The following is a 19,961-nucleotide window of genomic DNA, read 5'->3' on the forward strand; positions in this document are numbered from 1 at the left end:
AAAAAAAAATGTTTTCTGGCGTAAACAGTGAAAAGACATTTATTAATTCATTTTAGGAAAAGCTCATTGGTAAATGAGATTTGAAGTTCAGTATGTCAGAGACTCGGTCTTTCTGAAATTTCCTAGGCATATTCTCAGACCAGCTTCCTCATGGCCTTATTTTGTTAACTCTTGAGAACACCGTGCACAATGGGTCCAGACCATTGTGATCCACATGGTTTTCACTGGATGAGTTTTGGAAGCAGAATGCAAGACCTTTCTTTCTGTTCTCCCTTCGTCTTGTTCAGCATCATAGCAACAGTCAAGGCTCCACTGGCAGGCAGGTGGTGGCTGCACTTGACGTGCATTGGCTGGGAATCAAACTCAGATTTCCTGCATGGAAGGCAAGAATTCTACCACTGAACCACCACTGTCCCTTGTAAATAGTTTACCAGCAGATTAGGACTGTGTGATTGCTCATTCACATCTAGGAGGGACTAGTGTCTATTCCCACAGCCATTAAAGTCCCAAGGGAGCTCTGTAGCGTAGTGCCTAAGGCATTTGACAGCTAAACAGAAGGCGGGAGGTTCATACACAGCCACTCCTCAGAAGGAAGATGGGACAATCTACTTCCATAGTGATACGGCCTCGGAAACCCAAGGAGGGGTGGCTGTGAGTCGGATCCGACTCCACAGCAGTGAGTTTGGTTTTTTTGTTTTTTTAAAGTCCCAAACTTTACTCTGAATGAACCATTACTGAACAAACCCTGGGGCCTAAGTAAAGACTACCAGAAAGACTAGCAGAAACCTAAGCCGTGCCTTTTTCCTATCATAGAAAGGGGATGGGTTACTCTGATTAGCTTATCCAATCACTCACCTCTCCTCTCCCACTTGGGATAAGGGATTCCCTATGCAGACCCAAGGGCTGCCACGTAAAGCAGGGAAGAGAAGTAGTGGAGTGGACGATGAGGAGGCCTTACAGATGTTTCATTACAGATTTATTTTGCTTTTCCGTGTTCTTTACTTTTTTTGGCAGGGGTAGGGGTGTTGTGAGAAATGGTTTTTATTCTTTACCTCCTTTAATCTTAGAAGGTGTTTTCTTCCACATATTATTTTCCATGTAATCTTCTTGACAATCTCAGGACGTAGATACTACCTCACAAAATTAATTTGCTCAGGTATACTTGGCTAGTTAAGACAGAACTCAGTTCAAATCTGTCACTCTTCAAAGCCCCTGTGTTTCCTCCTGTGCTCTGATGGTTATAAACCAGCTCATATATACAGAGTTATTTTGTGAGAAAAGATATGTAGAGTTGGAAGAGCAAAGGATTCTACACTTTTTAATAAATTAGCATTCCACAAATATTTTTACAGAGTTTTATTTTGTGTTAGGTATATGGTAGATGCTAAAGATACAGTGATGAAAAACAGACGTGACTTTTATTCTTATAGTCGGAGGACTAGATGTTAATAAGTTAATAAATGGATAATTACAAACTGTTTAACTGCTCTGTAGTAAGATCTGATCAAATCTGGGAAAGATATCAGAAAATTTCTACCTAGGAGACTACATTGGAGTCATCTGAAGGATGAGTATGGGTTAATCAGGCAAAAGGGAGTGGGAGGAATGCACAGGAGAGTGGTATAAGAGAAGACCGAGTGGTGGAGGTGGGATAGATCCTTTAGTGTACCCTGATGGTGTTAAGAATTGTGTTTGATATTGTGTTAAATATTTGAGAAAGTTACTTGAGTAGTAGTATACTTTCACGGTTATCTCTCTAAATATTTATATTATTTTCTGAAAACATTTTTATGCCTCAGCAAAGCCTTGCTTCAGTTATAGAATTATACAGCTGTATTCTGTTTTTTTGTGCTGTGTAAATATTTAAATTTTTATAACCATTTATAACTTGAACTCAGATGTAAAGCAGTACACGTAACCTATTGAGTAGATTCTGACTCATAGGAGGGGTCGCTATGAGTCGGGGCCGACTCGCTGGCATATAACAAAACAAAACACAACAAAATGTATTGGAGGTCAGTGACAGTAATTTGGCATGTTCTAACCATTACTCTTACTTTGTTAGAATTGCATTTGTCCTTTTTTTTTTTTTTAATTTACTTTTAATAACAAAAAATTGAGGAGAAGCAGAACTTTATTCTAATATAATGTTGGCTCTTGCATGAGACTGTTGTTGTTGTTGTTATGTGCCGTCGAGTCAAACTCGACTCATAGCAACCCCTCCTTGGGTTTCCGAGGCAATATCACTACAGAAGTAGGATTGCCCAACCTTCCTTCCGAGGAGTGGCTGGTGGGTTTGAACCGCCAGCCGTCTGGTTAGCAGGCAAATGTCTTAGCCACTATGCTACCAGAGCTCCCTTGCATGAGACTAAGGCAGTGTAAAATAGAACTATAGCCACCTACTAATTTTTTTAATTCTGTAAATAAAGTATGTGTCTGTGTTACTAATCAAAGTGGGATTTAGGCCTTTCAAGTTCATTCCTGTTGAAAAGATGGCTTACTAAGAAGTCTAAGCATTTGATTGATGATAAAATATTTAAGCAGAGAAGTTACTGACTGGCTACCTCCCTAAAAAAATTAAAACACACACATGCACACACTCACATCATTTTTGTTCATGGTACTATTTTTACTGAAAGTATAATAAACTCAAATAATATTTGAATATAGGAACATATATATTATTGAGAGACTAATTTACTGTTTAAGTACCCCTGGTGGTGCAGTCGTTAAGCACTTGGCTATTAACCATAAGGTCTGAAGTTCAAACCCATGGGGCAGCTCCTGGGCAGAAAAACCTGGTGATCTGCTTCCGTTAAGATTTGTTTTTGTTGAGTCAGTTCCAACTCACAATGATTCTGTGTACAACAGAATGGACACTGCCCTTCGGCACCATCCTCACAGTCCATGCTGTGGCTGAGCCCGTTGTTGCAGCCGCCATAAGGAGAAGAGCCTACAAAACCCTACGAGCTAGTTCTGTTCTATCCTAATAAGGGTGTTGTGAGTCGGATCTGAGTCAGTGGCATTAGGTTTGGTTTTGGTTTTAACTTAATGTTTAGTAGACAAACTTCTTTATCCTTTATATTTCTGTAACAGGTAATCTAAATGATCTTATATCAACAACTTCAACTAAGTTCATTAGTAAGATGTGTGTTCTCTTCTGAAATGAAAACTTAGTTCTTTGCATTTTGAATGGTACTGAAAGAAGGGCCTCATTGTCAGTGAGTTGAGTCTGACTGAAGAAGGGCAGGGGCAGATACTGGTGCAGAGTTGTTGTTAGGTGCTGTTGTTAGGTGTTAAGAGTTTCAACTCATAGCAACCCTATGTATAACAGAAAAAAAACACTGTACAAACTTGAACATACAGTTTCAACTCATAGCATCCCTGTGTACAACAGAAAAAAACCACTGCCAGTCCCGCGCCCTCCTTACAATCGCTGCCCACTCGTATCGTCCCAGCCACTGTGCCAGTCCATCTCTCTGAGGATCTTCCCATTTTTTACTGACCCTCTGCTTAACCAAGAATGATATCCTTTTCCAGGGCTGGTCCCTTTTGACAACATGACCAAAGTATGTGAGACAAAGTCTGGCCATTTCTCATTTTTAAAGATTATTTTGGCTGTACTTCCTCCCAAACAGATTTGTTCGGTCTTCTAGCAGTTACTAGCTATTAGAGGCCTTGAATAAAGCATACTTGCTCTCTGCACCAAATTCCTGCTCAAACATTTTCCATGCTACTCCCCTCTTCAGTCTTGGAGAATTGATGATCCTCTTCCTATATGAACTTTGAAGATAAGAGTAGGTTAAATAACGATTTTCATGGTAGTGCTCTCCTGAATGGTAAACTAGTAATTAGTTTGAAATGCTAATATTTTTACTCTTCTGTATTGAAAAGAACTTGCTCTTCCTTTTATTGGAGCATCTCAGAGATCTTCTCCTATATTGTGTCATTGAGTTGCATCTCACACCATTGGGAGTGATGATAATGCCTGGATCACCCCATTTTATAGATTGGAAAATGAAAATGCAGAGATTCCACATGACCTGGACATTAAAAGCCCATTCTACCTCTCTCATCACGAAAAACACGTGAGTGTGATGAAAAGACCTGAGACTCAATGTGTATCATAGTGTGTACCCACAAGATGAACCGTTGGCTATCAGTATTCAGGAATTTTTGTCAACTTTTTGAGTACTTTCCCAAGTAGAAGGCGTTCTGTCAAAGACTGTCATGGTCTATCCTCAGGCAATTTTAGAAGAATATATTATTTGTTCATTTATTCAGAAGCTGTGTATAGATTCAGAAGTTACAGGAGTGCCTGAGGCACTTGACTGCTAACCAGAAGGCTGGCAGTTCAAACCCACAAGCCACTCCTCGGAAGGAAGGTTGGGTAATCTACTTTCATAGTGATACCGCCTCGGAAACCCAAGGAGGGGTTTCTGTGAGTCGGATCTGACTCGATGGTAGTGAGTGAGTTAAGTTATAAGTATCAGGGCTCTGGGTGTTTGAGGATGAAAACTTTGGTTTGTCTCTTCAGTCTGTGGTTGTTGTTATGTGCCGTCGAGTCGGACCCAACTCATAGCGACTCCTCCTTGGGTTTGCGAGGCAGTATCACAACAGAAGTAGATTGCCCCATCTTCCTTCCGAGGAGTGGCTGGTGGGTTTGAACCGCCAGCCTTCTGGTTAGCAGTCAAATGACTTAGGCACTATGCTACCAGAGCTCCCCTCTTCAATCTAGAAGATAGTTAATGTCAAGGTGAGGTGGGTACCTAGCGGAAGGAGCACTGAGTCTACCTAGGGAGTTGGAGAAGTTTTTTAGGGATTTGTCCTAGAAATTGAGTCTTGAAAGAGGAGTGGCCATTGTTCCAGAGAGGGAAGTCTATGTCTACAAATAAATAATAATGATGATATTATTTATGAAGCAGCCGACTTGCAAGTGAACGTAGAAATGTAAGGCCTTTGCTTGTAAGCATTTTTGCTAGGATGGCAGACTGCTTGCCATTAGCAGAAATTTTTTTCACTAGCTTCTTCGTTTTGCTTTTTCTTATGTAAACTTTGAAACCTAACAGAGAGATAAGAGATGTAAGGATGTAGTTTATTGCAGGATAAGATAAAAGGATATTGTGCAATAAAATACTGATTTTTTTTTTCTGTCACAACTGTTGGGTGTAGTTAAAAAAGCATGAGTTCAGGATTTGTGAATGCTGAGTTTAGATATAAGAATAATGACCTTATGAATAATTAAGTTCAGAAAATAGGTCAGATAAAAACAAACTATAAGATGAGGTAGTAGCTATTGACCACCTGAAGGTTCTTCCAGAAACTTCTTCAAGAGATCTTGTCTAGACAGATTCCTTTGTTGGGGCAGATGTTTCTCCTTCACATTTGTTGGGGACTAACTATCAGATAACAAGCAAGACCCCTGCGTACATACCATTGTCTTCCTCTGGAATGTGACTGCTTTCAGAGGAATAAGAGTTGGAGGTAGCTGTTTCGCTCAGTAAATTTTTTAGCTAATAGAAATACCTTACATATTCTGCTTTTAAAACTTAGGATTTTAGAACCTAGTACAGTGCCACTGTGCATATTGCATGCACCCACCACATACTGACTGACCTGAGTTTTTCTGGCAAAGCAGCCAGTGTAATTGTCATGTAGCCTGTTCTAATATTTTGAAGACATATCTTCCTGAAACAGAATTCAGAGCTCGCTCCAGGTTTTTCTTCCCTCTCATGTTCACCTTCTTTCACTTTCATTTCTCCATAGTATTTCTGCCTGCTTTATAGTATTTATAAGGAACTCTTGTGTTGTAATGGGTAAGGCATTTGTCTGCTAACCAAAAGTTTGCAGTTCAAACCCACCAGCTGTTCTGTGGGAGGAAGATGAGGCAATCTTCTTCTGTAAACATTTACAGCCTTGAAAACCCAATAGGGGTCTCTATGAGTTGGAATTGACTCTATGGTAGTTTTTTTTTTCTTTTTCTTTTTCTTTTGGTAGAATATTATGTTCAGTACATAATAACCTTACTCTTAAATCTCCTTAACTTGGTTCTTTGCTCATTTTTTGGCCCTACCTATTAGGTCCTGTAGTTTAACCATCCGCGTCTGCTTGTACTAGATTGTTACCCTAAGAACTCTGTAAACAACAAAGTGAAACTGATTAGGATTTTAGAGCACTGGTGATTTTCCTTCTGGTCTACCACCAAGGAAAGTGCTCAAGCTCATAGGCCTGATAAATCATTTTGTAGGGCTTTGGCTTTCTATTTTAAGTTTCAAAAATGAGATATGATTGTGAACGTGAAAATGTCTGTTAATATCATGAACCTAATGCAACAATAAAATAAAATCTTCATCCTTAGCATTGGTATCTGGTAAAGGTGATATTACATTTTTAGCAAATGGAATTCTTCAGAGAGTAGTTTACTCATGTAAAATTTCACTTCTGTAAAGTTTAATTGCTTGTGCTGGAAGCTGACTACAATTACTCAGCACCTGCTGCTATGTGTCTGGCATTGTCCTAGGGGCCTTACACCTGTTAAGTCATTAAATCATCACAGCAGGATTGTGAATTAGATATGATTTTCTTCATTTTACTGAAGAGAGACTAATGCTGGGTTTAAGTAACTTTAAGTTACCTTTTTAGGCCACCTACCCCTACCTCAATAAAAGCTAAAAGCAGGAATTTGATTCTCGTCTGTCTAACTCTAACCACAACGGGGGCCCGAACTGAGATAAGTAAAGTAAGGCTTCGTTTTAGATTTAGAAATCATTTTAGATGAAGAATGAAGCCAGCTGCTGTTGGTTGAGCTTGTAAACTGTTGGGGATTAATTCAGGTTGTGAGTATAATCTGTGGTGAAGTGCCAGGCTTCTGTCAGGTATGGCCAGATCATCAGGCATTTTACTTGTGCATGGTACAGTTCCACTCTGTAAGGAAGAGAATCATAGGAAAATAAATCCATATGGGTCATAATGTCTATTTCCTTCAGTTTATTTGAGGCACAACTGCCATGGCCAGTACCTTCTGATTTTTGACTTTTGATTCAGGACCATGGTTGCCAGGAAGTGTGAGATCTGGCGTCTTCCCCTTCTTTCTGCCATCTGATCCTTGTTACAGACCATATCAATCCAAAGATAATTTGCTCAAATACTACAATACAACAGCCTTTAAAAAAAAAAAAAGTTTAAAGAAGGAATTTATTGAAGGAATACAATCATTTAGAAACCGAGAGACATTTATAGACGTCTATGCCAGATGTTAAAATGCTCCTGTAATAACCTTAGTCTGGTTTCTCTCTTCTTTAGTCCCTTCTAAATATTGTCTCTCAGAGTAAAGTTTTATAAGACTGATTGTGCCTTTAAAGGCCATCATACTTCTTTACTCTATGATTCCATGTATATATCATTTTAAGAATGAAAAAAATAGGGATAGAAAACTGATTAATGATTTTGCAAATGTTGGAGTGAAGGAATGTGTATATGAATCTTAAGGGGTAGCATGAGGGAAATCTTTGAGTGATGGACTGATTTTGTATCTTGCTGTGGTGTTGAATATACACATGTGATAAAATGTTACAGAACTATACACATACCTTACACCAATATTCAGTATCTTGTTTTTGGTTTTTGACATTGTACTATAAACACATTAGGATGTAACCAGTAGGGGAAATTGGGTCAAGCCTACATGAGACTCCCCTGCGTTGTATTTGCAGCTCCATGAAAGAAAGTCTATAATTATTTCAAAGAAAAAAGGAAAAAAAAATGTACTATTTTGCCATAAAATATTCAAGTTAATTTTTTTTGTCATGCCTAAGACATTTGACTGCTATCCAGAAGGCTGGTGGTTCAAACCCACCAGCCACTCCTCGGAAGGAAGATTGGACAATCTACTTCCGTAGTGATACTGCCTCGGAAACCAAGGAAGGGTCGCTATGAGTCAGGTCTGACTCGAGGGCACATAACAACAACAACATGCATTTATGATGGTTATGTCTTCTTCCTGATGAATTTGACATTGTATCATTGTGAAAGATCTCTGTTTATGTGAGGTATTATTCTTTTCTTGAAGTTTTTATTATTAATGTAGATACTTCACTCTTCTTATGCTTAATGTTCACATGATATATCTTTCTATCCATTTTCTTTCAGCTTATCTTTGTATTTAATGTGACTCTTAAAGACAGAGAGCATTGGATCTTAGTTTTTTATGCATTCTAGCAATTTTTGCTTTTTGTTCCTTGTGTTTAGTCCAGTGATATTTTATGTAATGATTGCTGTGTTCGGAATTAGGCATTATTTACTATTTATGTTTGTCTCTTCTGTTTTGTTGTTGTTAAGTGCCGTCGAGTCATTTCCAACTCATAGCGACCCCATGCACAGCAGAACGAAACACTGCCCGATCCCACACCAGCCCCACAATCCCTGCTATACTTGAGCCCATCATTGCAGCCACCGTATCAATCCATCTCGTTGAAGGCCTCCCCCTCTTTCGTTGACCCTCCACCCTACCAAGCATGACATCCTTCTCCAGGGAATGGTCCCTTCTTTTACAACATGACCAAAATAGGTGAGACGAAGTCTGGCCATTCTTGCTTCCAAGGAGCATTCTGGCTGCACTTCCTCAAGGAGAGATCTGTTAGTTCTTTTAGCAGTCCATGGTACTTTCAGCATTCTTCGCCAGCACCACAACTCAAAAGCATCAACTCTTCTTCGGTCTTCCTTATTCATTGTCCAGCTCTCACATGCATACGAGGCGATTGGAAATATCATGGCTTGTGTCAAGCGCACTTTAGTCCTCGAGGAGATATCCTTGCTCCTCAGCACTTGAAACAGTTCCTTCGCAGTTGACTTTCCCAATGCTACATGTCGTCTAATGTCCTGACTGCTGCTTCTGTTGACATCGATTGCAGAACCAAGCAACATGAATTCTTTGACAACCTCAATCTTCTCTCCATTGTTGTTGTTGTTGTTGTTGTTATGTGCCGTCGAGTCGGCCCCAACTCATAGCGACCCCTCCTTGGGTTTCCGAGGCAGTATCACTACGGAAGTAGGATTGTCCAACCTTCCTTCCGAGGAGTGGCTGGTGGGTTTGAACCGCCAGCCGTCTGGTTAGCAGGCAAGTGTCTTAGCCACTATGCTACATCCTCTATTCCTTCTTTCCTGCCTTCATCTGGACTAAATGTTCAGAAGGCGTCTTGGAATTCTTTTTTTTTTAAATTATTCCTTTTCTTAAAGTAATGTGACATTTTCCTCACGACTTTTTAAACATTTTTCCTTATCTTTGATTTTCAGCAGTTTGACTGTGTGTACCTCAGTGTAGTTTTCCTATATTACCTTGTTTGGGGTTTTCTGAGTTTTCTTCAATGTGTAAATATATACCCTTTACCCAAATCAGGAATTTTTTAGTCTTTTATTCTTAAAATAATATTCTGCATTATCCTTTCTCTTCTCTTTCTAAACCTAATTGTTTGTCCCTTCAGATTGGATAACTTTGTTGATCTAACTCTCCGTTTATCACTACGTTGATTCTTACCTTCTTTCCGGTATTCAAAGCCCATCCAGGTTTTTGTTTTTTATTTCAAATACTGTATTTTAAGTTCTAGAATTTCATTTTAATTTTTTTATACTTTCTATTTCTTCTTTCATTCATTAGAAGCACTTTATATACATCTTTTAATTTTACTTACAACTGCTTTAATATCCTTGTGGGCTAATTCCAACAGTTGAGTTAGTCACTTTTGATTATCTTTTTTCTTGAATATAAGTTACTTTTTCTTGTTTATTCATACATCGAGTAATTTTGGGTTATATACTGGACTTTGTGAGTGATACTTTACATACAGAATAGATTCTGTATGTTCCTTCCAGGAGAATGGATTGTTTGGTTTGGTTTGGTTTAGCAGGCAGTTCATTTGACTCAACTGAAACTAAATGTTGACTCTTCAGTGGTAGGTTGCTCAGCTCCATTCATCCATTCAGAAAGCTAACATTGAACATATGCTATATGTCCTTCACTAATATAGATGATTAAAATAAAAATACAAGTAGATACAGACCCTAACCTCAAGAGGCTTGCAATCTATTTTTGTAATAACTCAATTCTCTGAACACATTTAATAACCACAAATCAAATTCACTGCTATCGAGTCTATTCTGACTCAGAGCGACCCCTGCTTGGGTTTCTGAGACAGTATCTCTACAGAAGGAGCTCTGGTGTTGTAGTGCATAAGACAGTTGACTACTAACCAGAAGGCTGGCGGTTCAGAATCATCAGGCACTCCTCGGAAGGAAGACGGGCAATCTACTTCCGTAGAGATACCACCGTGGAAACCCAAGGAGGGGTCGCTTTGAGTCAGATCCGACTCAGCGGCAGTGAGTTTGGTTTGGGTTTTTATCTCTATGGAAGTAGATTGCCCAGTCTTCCTTCTGAGGAGTGGCTGGTGGGTTTGAACTGCCAGCCTTCTGGTTAGCAGTCATATGCCTTAAGCACTATACCACCAGAGCTCCTGGTCCTTTATTTTATACATCCAGGTGTGCATTGCTTAACATCTACCATGTGTTCTGTAAGATAAGACATTATATGATTTGGACATTGTGTGAACATCATATTAAAACCTTAGGGAGTCTGCTTCTGGTTATCCTTGTTGCCACTGCTACTGCTTCTGGAGCTGCCGGCAGAGGCTGGAGGTAAAAGTAGCTGCAGAAGTGGCAGCTGAGAGGGTGGTTGCAGGAGCAGAAGCAGAAGTAGATCAAGAGGAAGCCAGTGGGGAGGGAGTGGAGCGCCAGCCCCTCCTGTTACTCCACTTGCCCAAACAGCAGAAGCAGCCTGCGCCCTGCAGCCTGCCTGCCCTCCAGCCAAAGCCTGCGAGCTTGCTCCTAGAGCCGTGACCTCTGTCTCACCTGCCTGTATCTCATCCGTGGTTCAGTGTTGCACTTGTCTGAGTTTGGGGTTGTGAAAACCATTGGGGGTAAATAAATGAAAGGAAAACTGCTTTCCCTTTAAAAAAAATAAAATAAAAACCTTTTGGGGACATCCGTAGTGTATGTATATGTGTGTGTGTATGTTATCCATAATTACATGTACATGCACACATACATACATATGTATATGTATAATATATATGTAGTAATGAAAGATTGTTAAAAAAATCTATTAGTCATATTTTCATGATATTTTGAAGAAGCACATTTTTAAAAAGGACAGCGTATTGTGATAAAGCAATGTTAAGTGTTTAAGTTTTTGAGTGTCATACTAAATAGGAGGAATAGTTTTTTAGGTAAGAAAAAATGATTTGATAAAATCATCTGACCAAACAACAAAAAAGATCATAAATTCAGAGATACTAGACACTGCTGAAATAAAAACACTTATACTGAGAAACATCACTGTTGGAAGAAAGATTTTGTATTTCAGATCTTTTCTAGAAAGGCATTTAGAGTCATTAAATGTGAAAGTTACAAGATCTGCGCTTCCTGTGTCAAACATCAAAGAGGTTTTCTAATGGGTTTTAGATGTTATTTATTTATACTTTTATCTATAAATGAATGGATAGTATTAGGCTAGTTTTTATTTTCTAAAAGCATATCTATCTTGGAAGTAACTTAAGCCTTTGTTTCTTTTTTCCTCTTTTAACAGTGTATCCTATTCAGTACATGTATCTGAAGATTACCCAGGTACGAGTTCTTCTTTTTATTTTTGTTATAGATATCCATGTCCTTTGAACTTTTTCCTCTGGAGATGTACAATGTATGTAAATATATTTAGGAGGAAAGCACTGTCAGGTTTAGACTTAAAGAAATAGAAGTATTTTGTTAGTTGTCTGTAAGGTACTTGCCTTACCCTGAGACTCAACCCAGAATCAAAATAACTTCCCAATGAAAAGTAGTTTATATGAGCTCATAAGAGAGCTGCAACCTATATATTTATATCATTAAAATTAAAATGAAGATACTCTAAACTGGTTTAGTTGTTAATTTTAGAGCATTATTTGATATATCAAAATCATATATAATCAAATTAATTTTCAGAAGTCTTTTATGAAATTGGTACCATGATATCTCCATCTTATAGATGAGTGATGCACCCACGCTCACACAGCTATTAAGAGGAAGAGCTGGGATTTAAAGCAAGTGTCCGGAGTCTGTGGACTGTCCCACTGGATTGTAGTATGCTTCTTGCATATACAGAGTTGTTCTTACTGTGTCCTGAAATCTATCACTAGGTTCACAAGTCTTGTTTCTAGGTAACACAATGTTCACTGTATATGCATTCTCCTGTAAATCAAATGGGTATATTTTTTTCTAGGCCATAGTCAGTCTTAGTCTCTAGACTCACTGTGATCTCATTAGAGCCCCAAATGATTAAGCCAGTTGAGTCATAATAACTTGAAGATATAAGCAAGATATTTCAGTTTAGTATTTTTCTCACAAACTGTACATGTTATAAGAGCATAAGCATTATAGATTTACTGTAGATCAACCTAGGATTTTAAGTCTTGATTAGTTCCCTACACAGAAAAAACAGACCACCACAAGAATCTTTGGTTTATTGTAATTTGTGGCAAAGCATATTAAATCTTTAACTGCTTGTGTTTCACATGATGTTTTTTAACTCAAGTATTCTTAATAAAATTATGTAGTTTCCAAATTAACTGTTGTGTTCTGTCAGGGCCATGAATTGAAATTCTGGTCTGGAATTCTCATTTAAATGTAGCCATTGTATTCACTAATCTCTAAAGCTGTAATAATATTTTTCTGAATAGATACCTAAAAAAATTTTATTATATATTGTGGTGGTTAATTTTGTGTGTTAACTTGGCTGGGACTGGTTCAGTGGCTGGGCAGCTGGTGGTAGTTATTCCCCAGGATGAAACTGGCAATTAACTCCATGGTAGGACCTACTACAAGCAGCTGAGTAGCTGCTTTAGGGATGTGGTCTGCTTCTCATATGTAAGAAACAGCTTGGGGAATGGTCTGTAGCTTATGGCACGCATGAACCCTGCATGTAGCCACGTCGTTGCTCAGCAGCCTGCCATGCTCTGCTGACCGTGGGACTTTCAATGGACTTGAATCAATGGCCTGCCGTGTTGTTTAGTAATATCAGGACTGTGCCTTTTTACTTGTCAACTTTAGGCTTGTCAGCCTCAGCAGCCAGTAGGTGTCTGAGTGAAGAGATGCCTCTAGCTTCAGTGGGCTGGGAGCAAGAGGCAGAGCTGAAGCCCAAGGCTGAGGGGCTTTCCACACAGCCCCTAGAACCTGGCACTTTGAATTTGGACTTGTAGCCTCCTGAACTGTAAGAGAATAAACTCCTGTTTGTTCAAGCCACCCCATTTGTGGTATATTCCTGTCAGAGTGGCACCAGGTAACCAAAACATATGTACTATTAAATTAAGTATTTTTAAGTAATTTATAATTTGGTATGTAGACATCTCAGTTATCTAACATTGCTGTAACAGAAATACCACAAGTGGATGGCTTTTACAAACAAACTTATTTTCTCACAATTTAGAATGCTACAAGTCCAAATTCAGCTGTAGGGGAAGTCTTTCTCTCTCTGTGGACTCTGGAAGAAGGTCCTCATCTCCTTTCACCATCTGTGGGCCCGGTGTCCCTAGAGATTGCCATGTTTCTTGGCATCCGTCTTACCACATCTCTGCTCACTTGCTTGCTTGTTTTGATTTTTTTATGTTTCTCAAAAGAGAGTGACTCAAGACATAGCCTGTAGTAATTCTGCCTCATTAACTTAGTAGAGACAGCCAATTCTCAAACAGGATTATAACCACAGTCACAGAGGTTAGGATTCACAACACAATTTTGGGGGGACATAATCCAATCCATAAAGGGGTTATGGTAAAACATACTTCCTCATTTTTTAAGGTAAGTATTTTATTTCCTGTGGTAGTTTGTATTATGCATTAAATCTTTCTGTGAGACTACTACATTTTTTTTTAATTATGAATTTCCTTATAGTAATTCTGTGAAAAAATACCCATTTGTGTTAAAAGATAGTGTTCTATAAATCTACACTTCATTTATACAATGTATAAATTCATTATTAAGGATATGCCAGTTTCTTTTCTCCACCACTTGTCCTTCAGTAGTTGTCTGTCAGCACTGTGGTGGATGGGTGTTGCTGTGATGCTGGAGCCCTGCCTCTGATATTTCAGATACCAGCAGGGCCAGCCATGGTGGATGGGTTACAGTGGAGCTTCCAGACTAAGACAGACTAGGAAGAAGGACATGGCCAGATCCACTTCTGGGGAGAGGAAAAAAAAACTGCTATAGAAAATATTATGAATAGCAGGGAAACCTTGTCTGATAGAGTTCCAGAAGTTGAGCCCCTCAGGTTGGAAGATGCTCAAAATATGATTGGGGAAGAGCTGCCTCCTCAAAATAGAGTCGACCTTAATGATATGAATAGAGTAAAGCTTTCTGGACCTTCATTTGCTGATGTGGCATGACTCAAATAGGAAGAAATAGCTGCAAGCATCCATTAATAATCAGAACATGGAATGTATGAAGTAAGAATGTAGGAAAATTGGAAGTTGCCAGAATGAAGTGGAATGCATAAAGATCCATATCCTAGGCATTCCAAAAACCAATCTCACTGCCATCGAGTCGGTTCCGACTCATAGTGACCCCTCCTTGGGTTTCTGAGGTTGTATCTCTATGGAAGTAGATTGCCCAATCTTCCTTCTGAGGAGTGGCTGGTGAGTTTGAACCACCAGCCTTCTGGTTAGCAGTCAGATGCCTTAGTCATTACCCCTGAAATGAACTGGCTTTGGCCATTTTGAATCAGACAATCTATGGTCTACTGTGCCAGGAATGACTAATTGAAGAGGAATGGTGTCGCATTCCATATAAAAACTATTGTAGTCAGATTTTACTGGAAGAACCACGACAAAAAATACTTACAAGGAAAAATACTTATTGTAGATGGTTATCTGTTCAGTCTTCTCCCATATTATGTTATGGTATATTTATATTTGCCAAGTATGTTAGGGAAAAAAGTCTTAATTGTAAATATAATTACGGTATTATGCTTCTCATGTGAAGCAGCTCCTAGGTATGTCAGTCATGAGAGGAGCAGGACTTTAAGTAAAGATGATAGAAAAAATACTGTAAGGCCCAACTTGTGAACAGTAAGTGAAAGTGGTCTCTAACACAGAAAGTTTGGTAGATGTCTTTGATGATCTAAGTGGACCAGCTTTTTAGCTCCCTCTTGTGGCCAAAAGTTATTATTCTGGCTTTTTCTCTCCATAAGGGAGCCCCCTAGTAGGAAACACAATATTTTAAATTTTAAAATACAGAATTAGTTATCATTTTTTCTCTTTTTACTGAACTCCTTTCTCGAAACAAGGTTGCAGTGAATTTACAATATAATTTTATTTCTCTCCCTCTTTGGAGTGTAAGTATAATTTCTGTTTGATTTACTTGATGAAGGTAGGTTCAGTCATGCCACAGTAAACATGAGGATGGGAAAGGACTCATAGTGCCTTCAGCTTTTAAATACTAAGGTAGACTTATAACTGAATTTTAAACATTTTGTGCAAATTGGGCACCAAAATGACATCAGCCACAGTATACCAGATATTTCCACATACATAATTTCATTTGATTCTGACTGCCAATCTTTATACTAGGCAGGGCAGGGCCATCTTGACATTTCATACTTGAAGAAATCTAACGAGAAAGTAAGATACTATTTTCCAAGGCCATGTATTTGGGAAAACCAAGTATAATTCAGTTTGGATTCCTGTTGTTTCAGGGGAAGTAGTAATATTGGTATTTTTACGGAGATTTTCTTCAAATAGGAACTCTGGTGGTACAGTGGTTAAGGCAATCAACTGCTAACCAGAAGGTCAGCGGTTCAAACACACCAGTTGCTCCATGGGAAAAAAGTCTGCTTTTGTGAATTACAGTTTTGGAAATCCTGTTGGACAGGTACACTGTATCCTATAGCATCTCTGTCAGCCAGAATCGACTACATGGCAGTAGATTAGGGTTTTTCTCCAAAGTGAGAATTGTTGTTGCTAGGTGTCATCTAGTTGGTTCCAGCTCACAGTGACCCCATGTAGAACATAATGAAACATTGCCTGGTCCTGCACCATCATAGTCGGTGCTAGGTTTGGACCCATTGTTGGTGGTCTTTCTCAGTTTTACTGACCCTCTGCTTTACCAAGCATGATGATACCTTTCTCCAGTGACTGGTCTCTCCTGATTACATGTCCACAGTACGTGAGACAAAATCTTGTCATCTTCACTTCTAAAGGAGCATTCTGTATTTCTTCCAAGACGGTTTTGCTCCTTGTCCTGGCAGTCCACAGTATATTTAATATTCTTTGCCAAACACCATAATTCAAACGTCCTTCTTCCTAATCTGCCTTAGTCTGGAAGCTCTGCTAAAACCTGTCCACCATTTGAAATACTGATGGCATAGTTGCCAGCATCACAGCAACACAAGCCACCCAAGTACCACGAACTGACAGATGAGTGATACCAATGTGAGCATTAGTAGATAACATTTATCCCATTATTAAAGTTTTAATCCATATTTATTTTTACTAAGAGCTATTCAGTTAATACTTTTGAATTTCTCAGATAGACAATATTCTATAAAATATTTCCTCTTCCTTTTCAAAAGTCTTACCTGTGTTTCTCTTCCCCATGCACTGGCTATAACTTCCAGAATAAATTTTGATAATAGAAATGATAGCCAGCAGCTTTCTCCTTTTTACAAAATTAGTGTATATGCTTGCAGTTGCTTTCAGAAAAGTATCATTCCTTTACTAATTGGCCAACTTTTTTTTTTGTTTTTTTAAGAATTAAGTTGAAACTTTATCAAATTTCTGTTTGGCATCTGGTCAGGTAGCGTATGTATTTCCTCATTTGTACGATAGATGACAAGCTTTATTGAGCCTAGTGCCTTTTTAGTGATGACTCTGAGGGCAGTTGCTCTATTTTTCTGCCGTGATTATTCATCTCATCTGTTTTTCTATTTCTTGGCCATTTTTTACCTAAGTTTTATTTGTTTTATTGTTGTTGTCGAGAATATACACAGCAAAACACCACTTCAGCAGTTTTTATATGTACAATTTAGTGACATTGATTATGTTCTTCGAGTTATGCTGCCATTCTCACCTTCTTTTTCTGAGAGATTGCTTCCTCATTAATGTAAACTCACTGTCCCCTAAGGTTCCTATGTAATCTTTCAAGTTGTTGTCAATTTGATCCCATATAGACTCTTAAAAGACCACAGTACTCAAGTAAGACTTGTTTCACTAGTTAAGCTACAATGTTAATCAGTTTTAAGATGTCTTCAGAGGATATTTTTGGTTTAAGGTTTAAAGATTATCTCAGAGCAGTAGTTAAAGGCATTCATCAGTCATTGCTCCAAAAAGTCTAGGGTACATGAAAATTTGAAATTCTGTTAATGTTTTTCCCTTTGACCAGCATTCTTCAATGCAATCTGTAATCAAAATATTCAGGATTGGTACCCAGACACCCTCTAGTTCTTTTGGTCTCATGGCATAGCAGAGTTGTCCAGGGAGGCAATTAGCCACACTTTCATGGACTCCTTCTATTCCTAACACTTCTTCCTCTGTCACTCAAGGTAAATAGAGACCAATTATTGTGTTAGCATAGTGCCTAAGGCACTTGACTGCTAACTAGAAGGTTGGCGATTCAATCCCAACAGCCATTCCTTGGAAGAGAGGTTGGGCAATCTACTTTCGTAGTGATATTGCCTCGGAAACAGTAGGAGGGGTCACTATGAGTAGGGTCCAACTCAACAGCACATAACAACAACAGAAACATTGTGCTTTGGATGGCATTTGCAAGCTTTTGAGACTCCAGGTACTATGCAACGAACTAGGAGGTAAAACGGAGGCAATAAACATGTTGTTAGGGCAGTTAACTAGGATGCCTTATGAAGCCATGATCTGTTTGTTTTTTTTTTTTTTTTCAGTTGTGATTTGGGTGAAAATTTACAGAACAAATTCACTTTCCATATAGCAGTTCACATACACTTTGTCTCATGACATTGACCACAATTCACCACAATACAACAGCTCCCCTCCCACTTTCTCCCAACAGTCACCTCTTCCCTGTGTCCTTCCCTCCTCCCACTTTCTCCCAACAGTCACCTCTTCCCTGTGTCCTTTCCTCCATGCACTCCTGCCCCCTGAGTTGTCTCCCTGTACATAAACAGCCCTTCTTTCTCCCATGATTGTTCTCTCCCAGGAGAGTATCTACCTCAGGTAAATGTTCAACTTATATGCCTGTCTTTTGCTTGGCTGGAAGCTACAGGTGTGGGTTCAATTCCAGACCTGAGCGCAGCTAGGGGCCATAGTCTCAGTGGTTCCACCAGGCTCTATCGGACCAGCAAACCTGGTCCCCCCTTTTTTTTCCCCAAATGATTTTGAGTTTTGTTCCACATTGTTCTCCCTCTCTATCCAGAATCTCCTACATAGATCCCCCTCTGAGTGGTTGATAGTCATAGATGGGCACTATCTAGTTCTACTCTCTAGTCATATAGGCTGTGGATCACATGGTGTACCCATTGCTAAGACTAATTCTTTTCGTGAATCTTTGGTTTTCTTCATTTTTCTTTGCTGTGGACAAGGAGAAACCCATCGTTGCATCTAGATGCCTGCTTGCAAGCTTTTAAGATCCCAGTTTCTACTTGCCAAAGTAGGAGGTGGAACAGTGTTTTGTGTAGTATGTTATGCCAATTGAGCTTGATGTCCCCTGTGACTATGGTCCCGAGCCCACAGGTTCAACTACTCGGTCCCTCTGGGTAGCTGGCTGTGACCAAGGAGTGAGTACAACCTTGCCCCTTGTCAGCTCTACTATACACTGGGAATTCAGATTAAACAAATACACTTATAGGACCATTGTCTACCAACCCTATACATGGTCTTGGATACACTCCTTGCTTCATAGACATACCTAATAATTCAGCCTGTCCATCTATCTGTCCACCCGTATACCCATGTTTGCCTTCACTGCCAATGCAGTACTGTATGTGCAAAAGGGTTCATCTTTGTTGTCTGACCTCTCATGTACCTCTCTATGTCTTCCTCTTCCTCAATGCCATCATGTTGATATGCACATTTGGTACATTGCCTTTTTCTTCACCCAAATCAATACTTATCTCTACCTATCTAACAGTGTTCCCCCATCTCCCCTCCCACCCCTGGTAACCAACAAAGAAAATTTCCTTCCTTAGATAAACCTTTCCTTGACTTTTATAATAATGAACTAATACAGTATTTGTCCTTCTGTGATTGATTTATTTCACTGAGCATAATGTCCTCCAAGTTCATCCACATTATTCAGTGTTTTGCTTGTAGGTTATTCTTTTGGGTTGCATAGTATTATTCCATTGTGTGTGTATGTACGGTAGTTTGGTGATCCATTCCTCAGTTGATGGACACCTAGGTTGTTTCCGTCTTTGGCGATTGTAAATAGTGCTGCGATGAACATGGGTGTGCATATGTCTGTTTTTGCTGCTGCTCTCACTTCTTTAGGATATATACCTAGTAATGGAATGGTTGGGTCAAATGGTAATTCTAATTCCAACTTTTGAAGGAATCGCCATATTCCTTTCCATAGCGGTTGTACCATTTTACAGTCCCAGCAGCAGTGTATGAGAGTCCCAATCTCTCCACAATCTTGCCAGCATTTGTTATTTTGTGTCTTCTTGAACTTTGTTACTAATGCTGGAGCAAGATGGTATCTCGTTTTGATTTGCATCTCTCTAATGGCTAATGATCGTGAACATTTCTTCATATGTTTGTTGGCTGCCTGAATATCCTCTTTGTGAAGTGTCTATTCATGTCTTCTGCCTATGTTTTAATTGGATTATTTGTCTTTTTGTTATTGAGGTGTTGGAGTTTTCTGTAAATTCTAGAGATAAGTCCCTTATCAGATAAGTCATTGCCAATTTTTTTTTTTTTTTT

The 19,961-nt window shown here is 39.0% G+C and overlaps 1 protein-coding gene across 1 annotated transcript in view; it reads left to right on the plus strand.

Annotated features, from left to right (window-relative positions):
* PARP8 (poly(ADP-ribose) polymerase family member 8) overlaps window positions 1-19,961 on the plus strand; it is a 322,141-nt gene that overhangs the window by 166,494 nt on the left and 135,686 nt on the right. The window contains 1 exon segment of the mRNA XM_007950553.2: window positions 11,636-11,673. Coding sequence (XP_007948744.2) covers window positions 11,636-11,673 — 38 coding nt within the window.

The sequence above is a fragment of the Orycteropus afer genome, unplaced genomic scaffold, assembly GCF_000298275.1.
Source record: "Orycteropus afer afer isolate SDZICR_OR568_19922 unplaced genomic scaffold, OryAfe1.0 scaffold00277, whole genome shotgun sequence".
NCBI classification, from domain to species: domain Eukaryota; kingdom Metazoa; phylum Chordata; class Mammalia; order Tubulidentata; family Orycteropodidae; genus Orycteropus; species Orycteropus afer.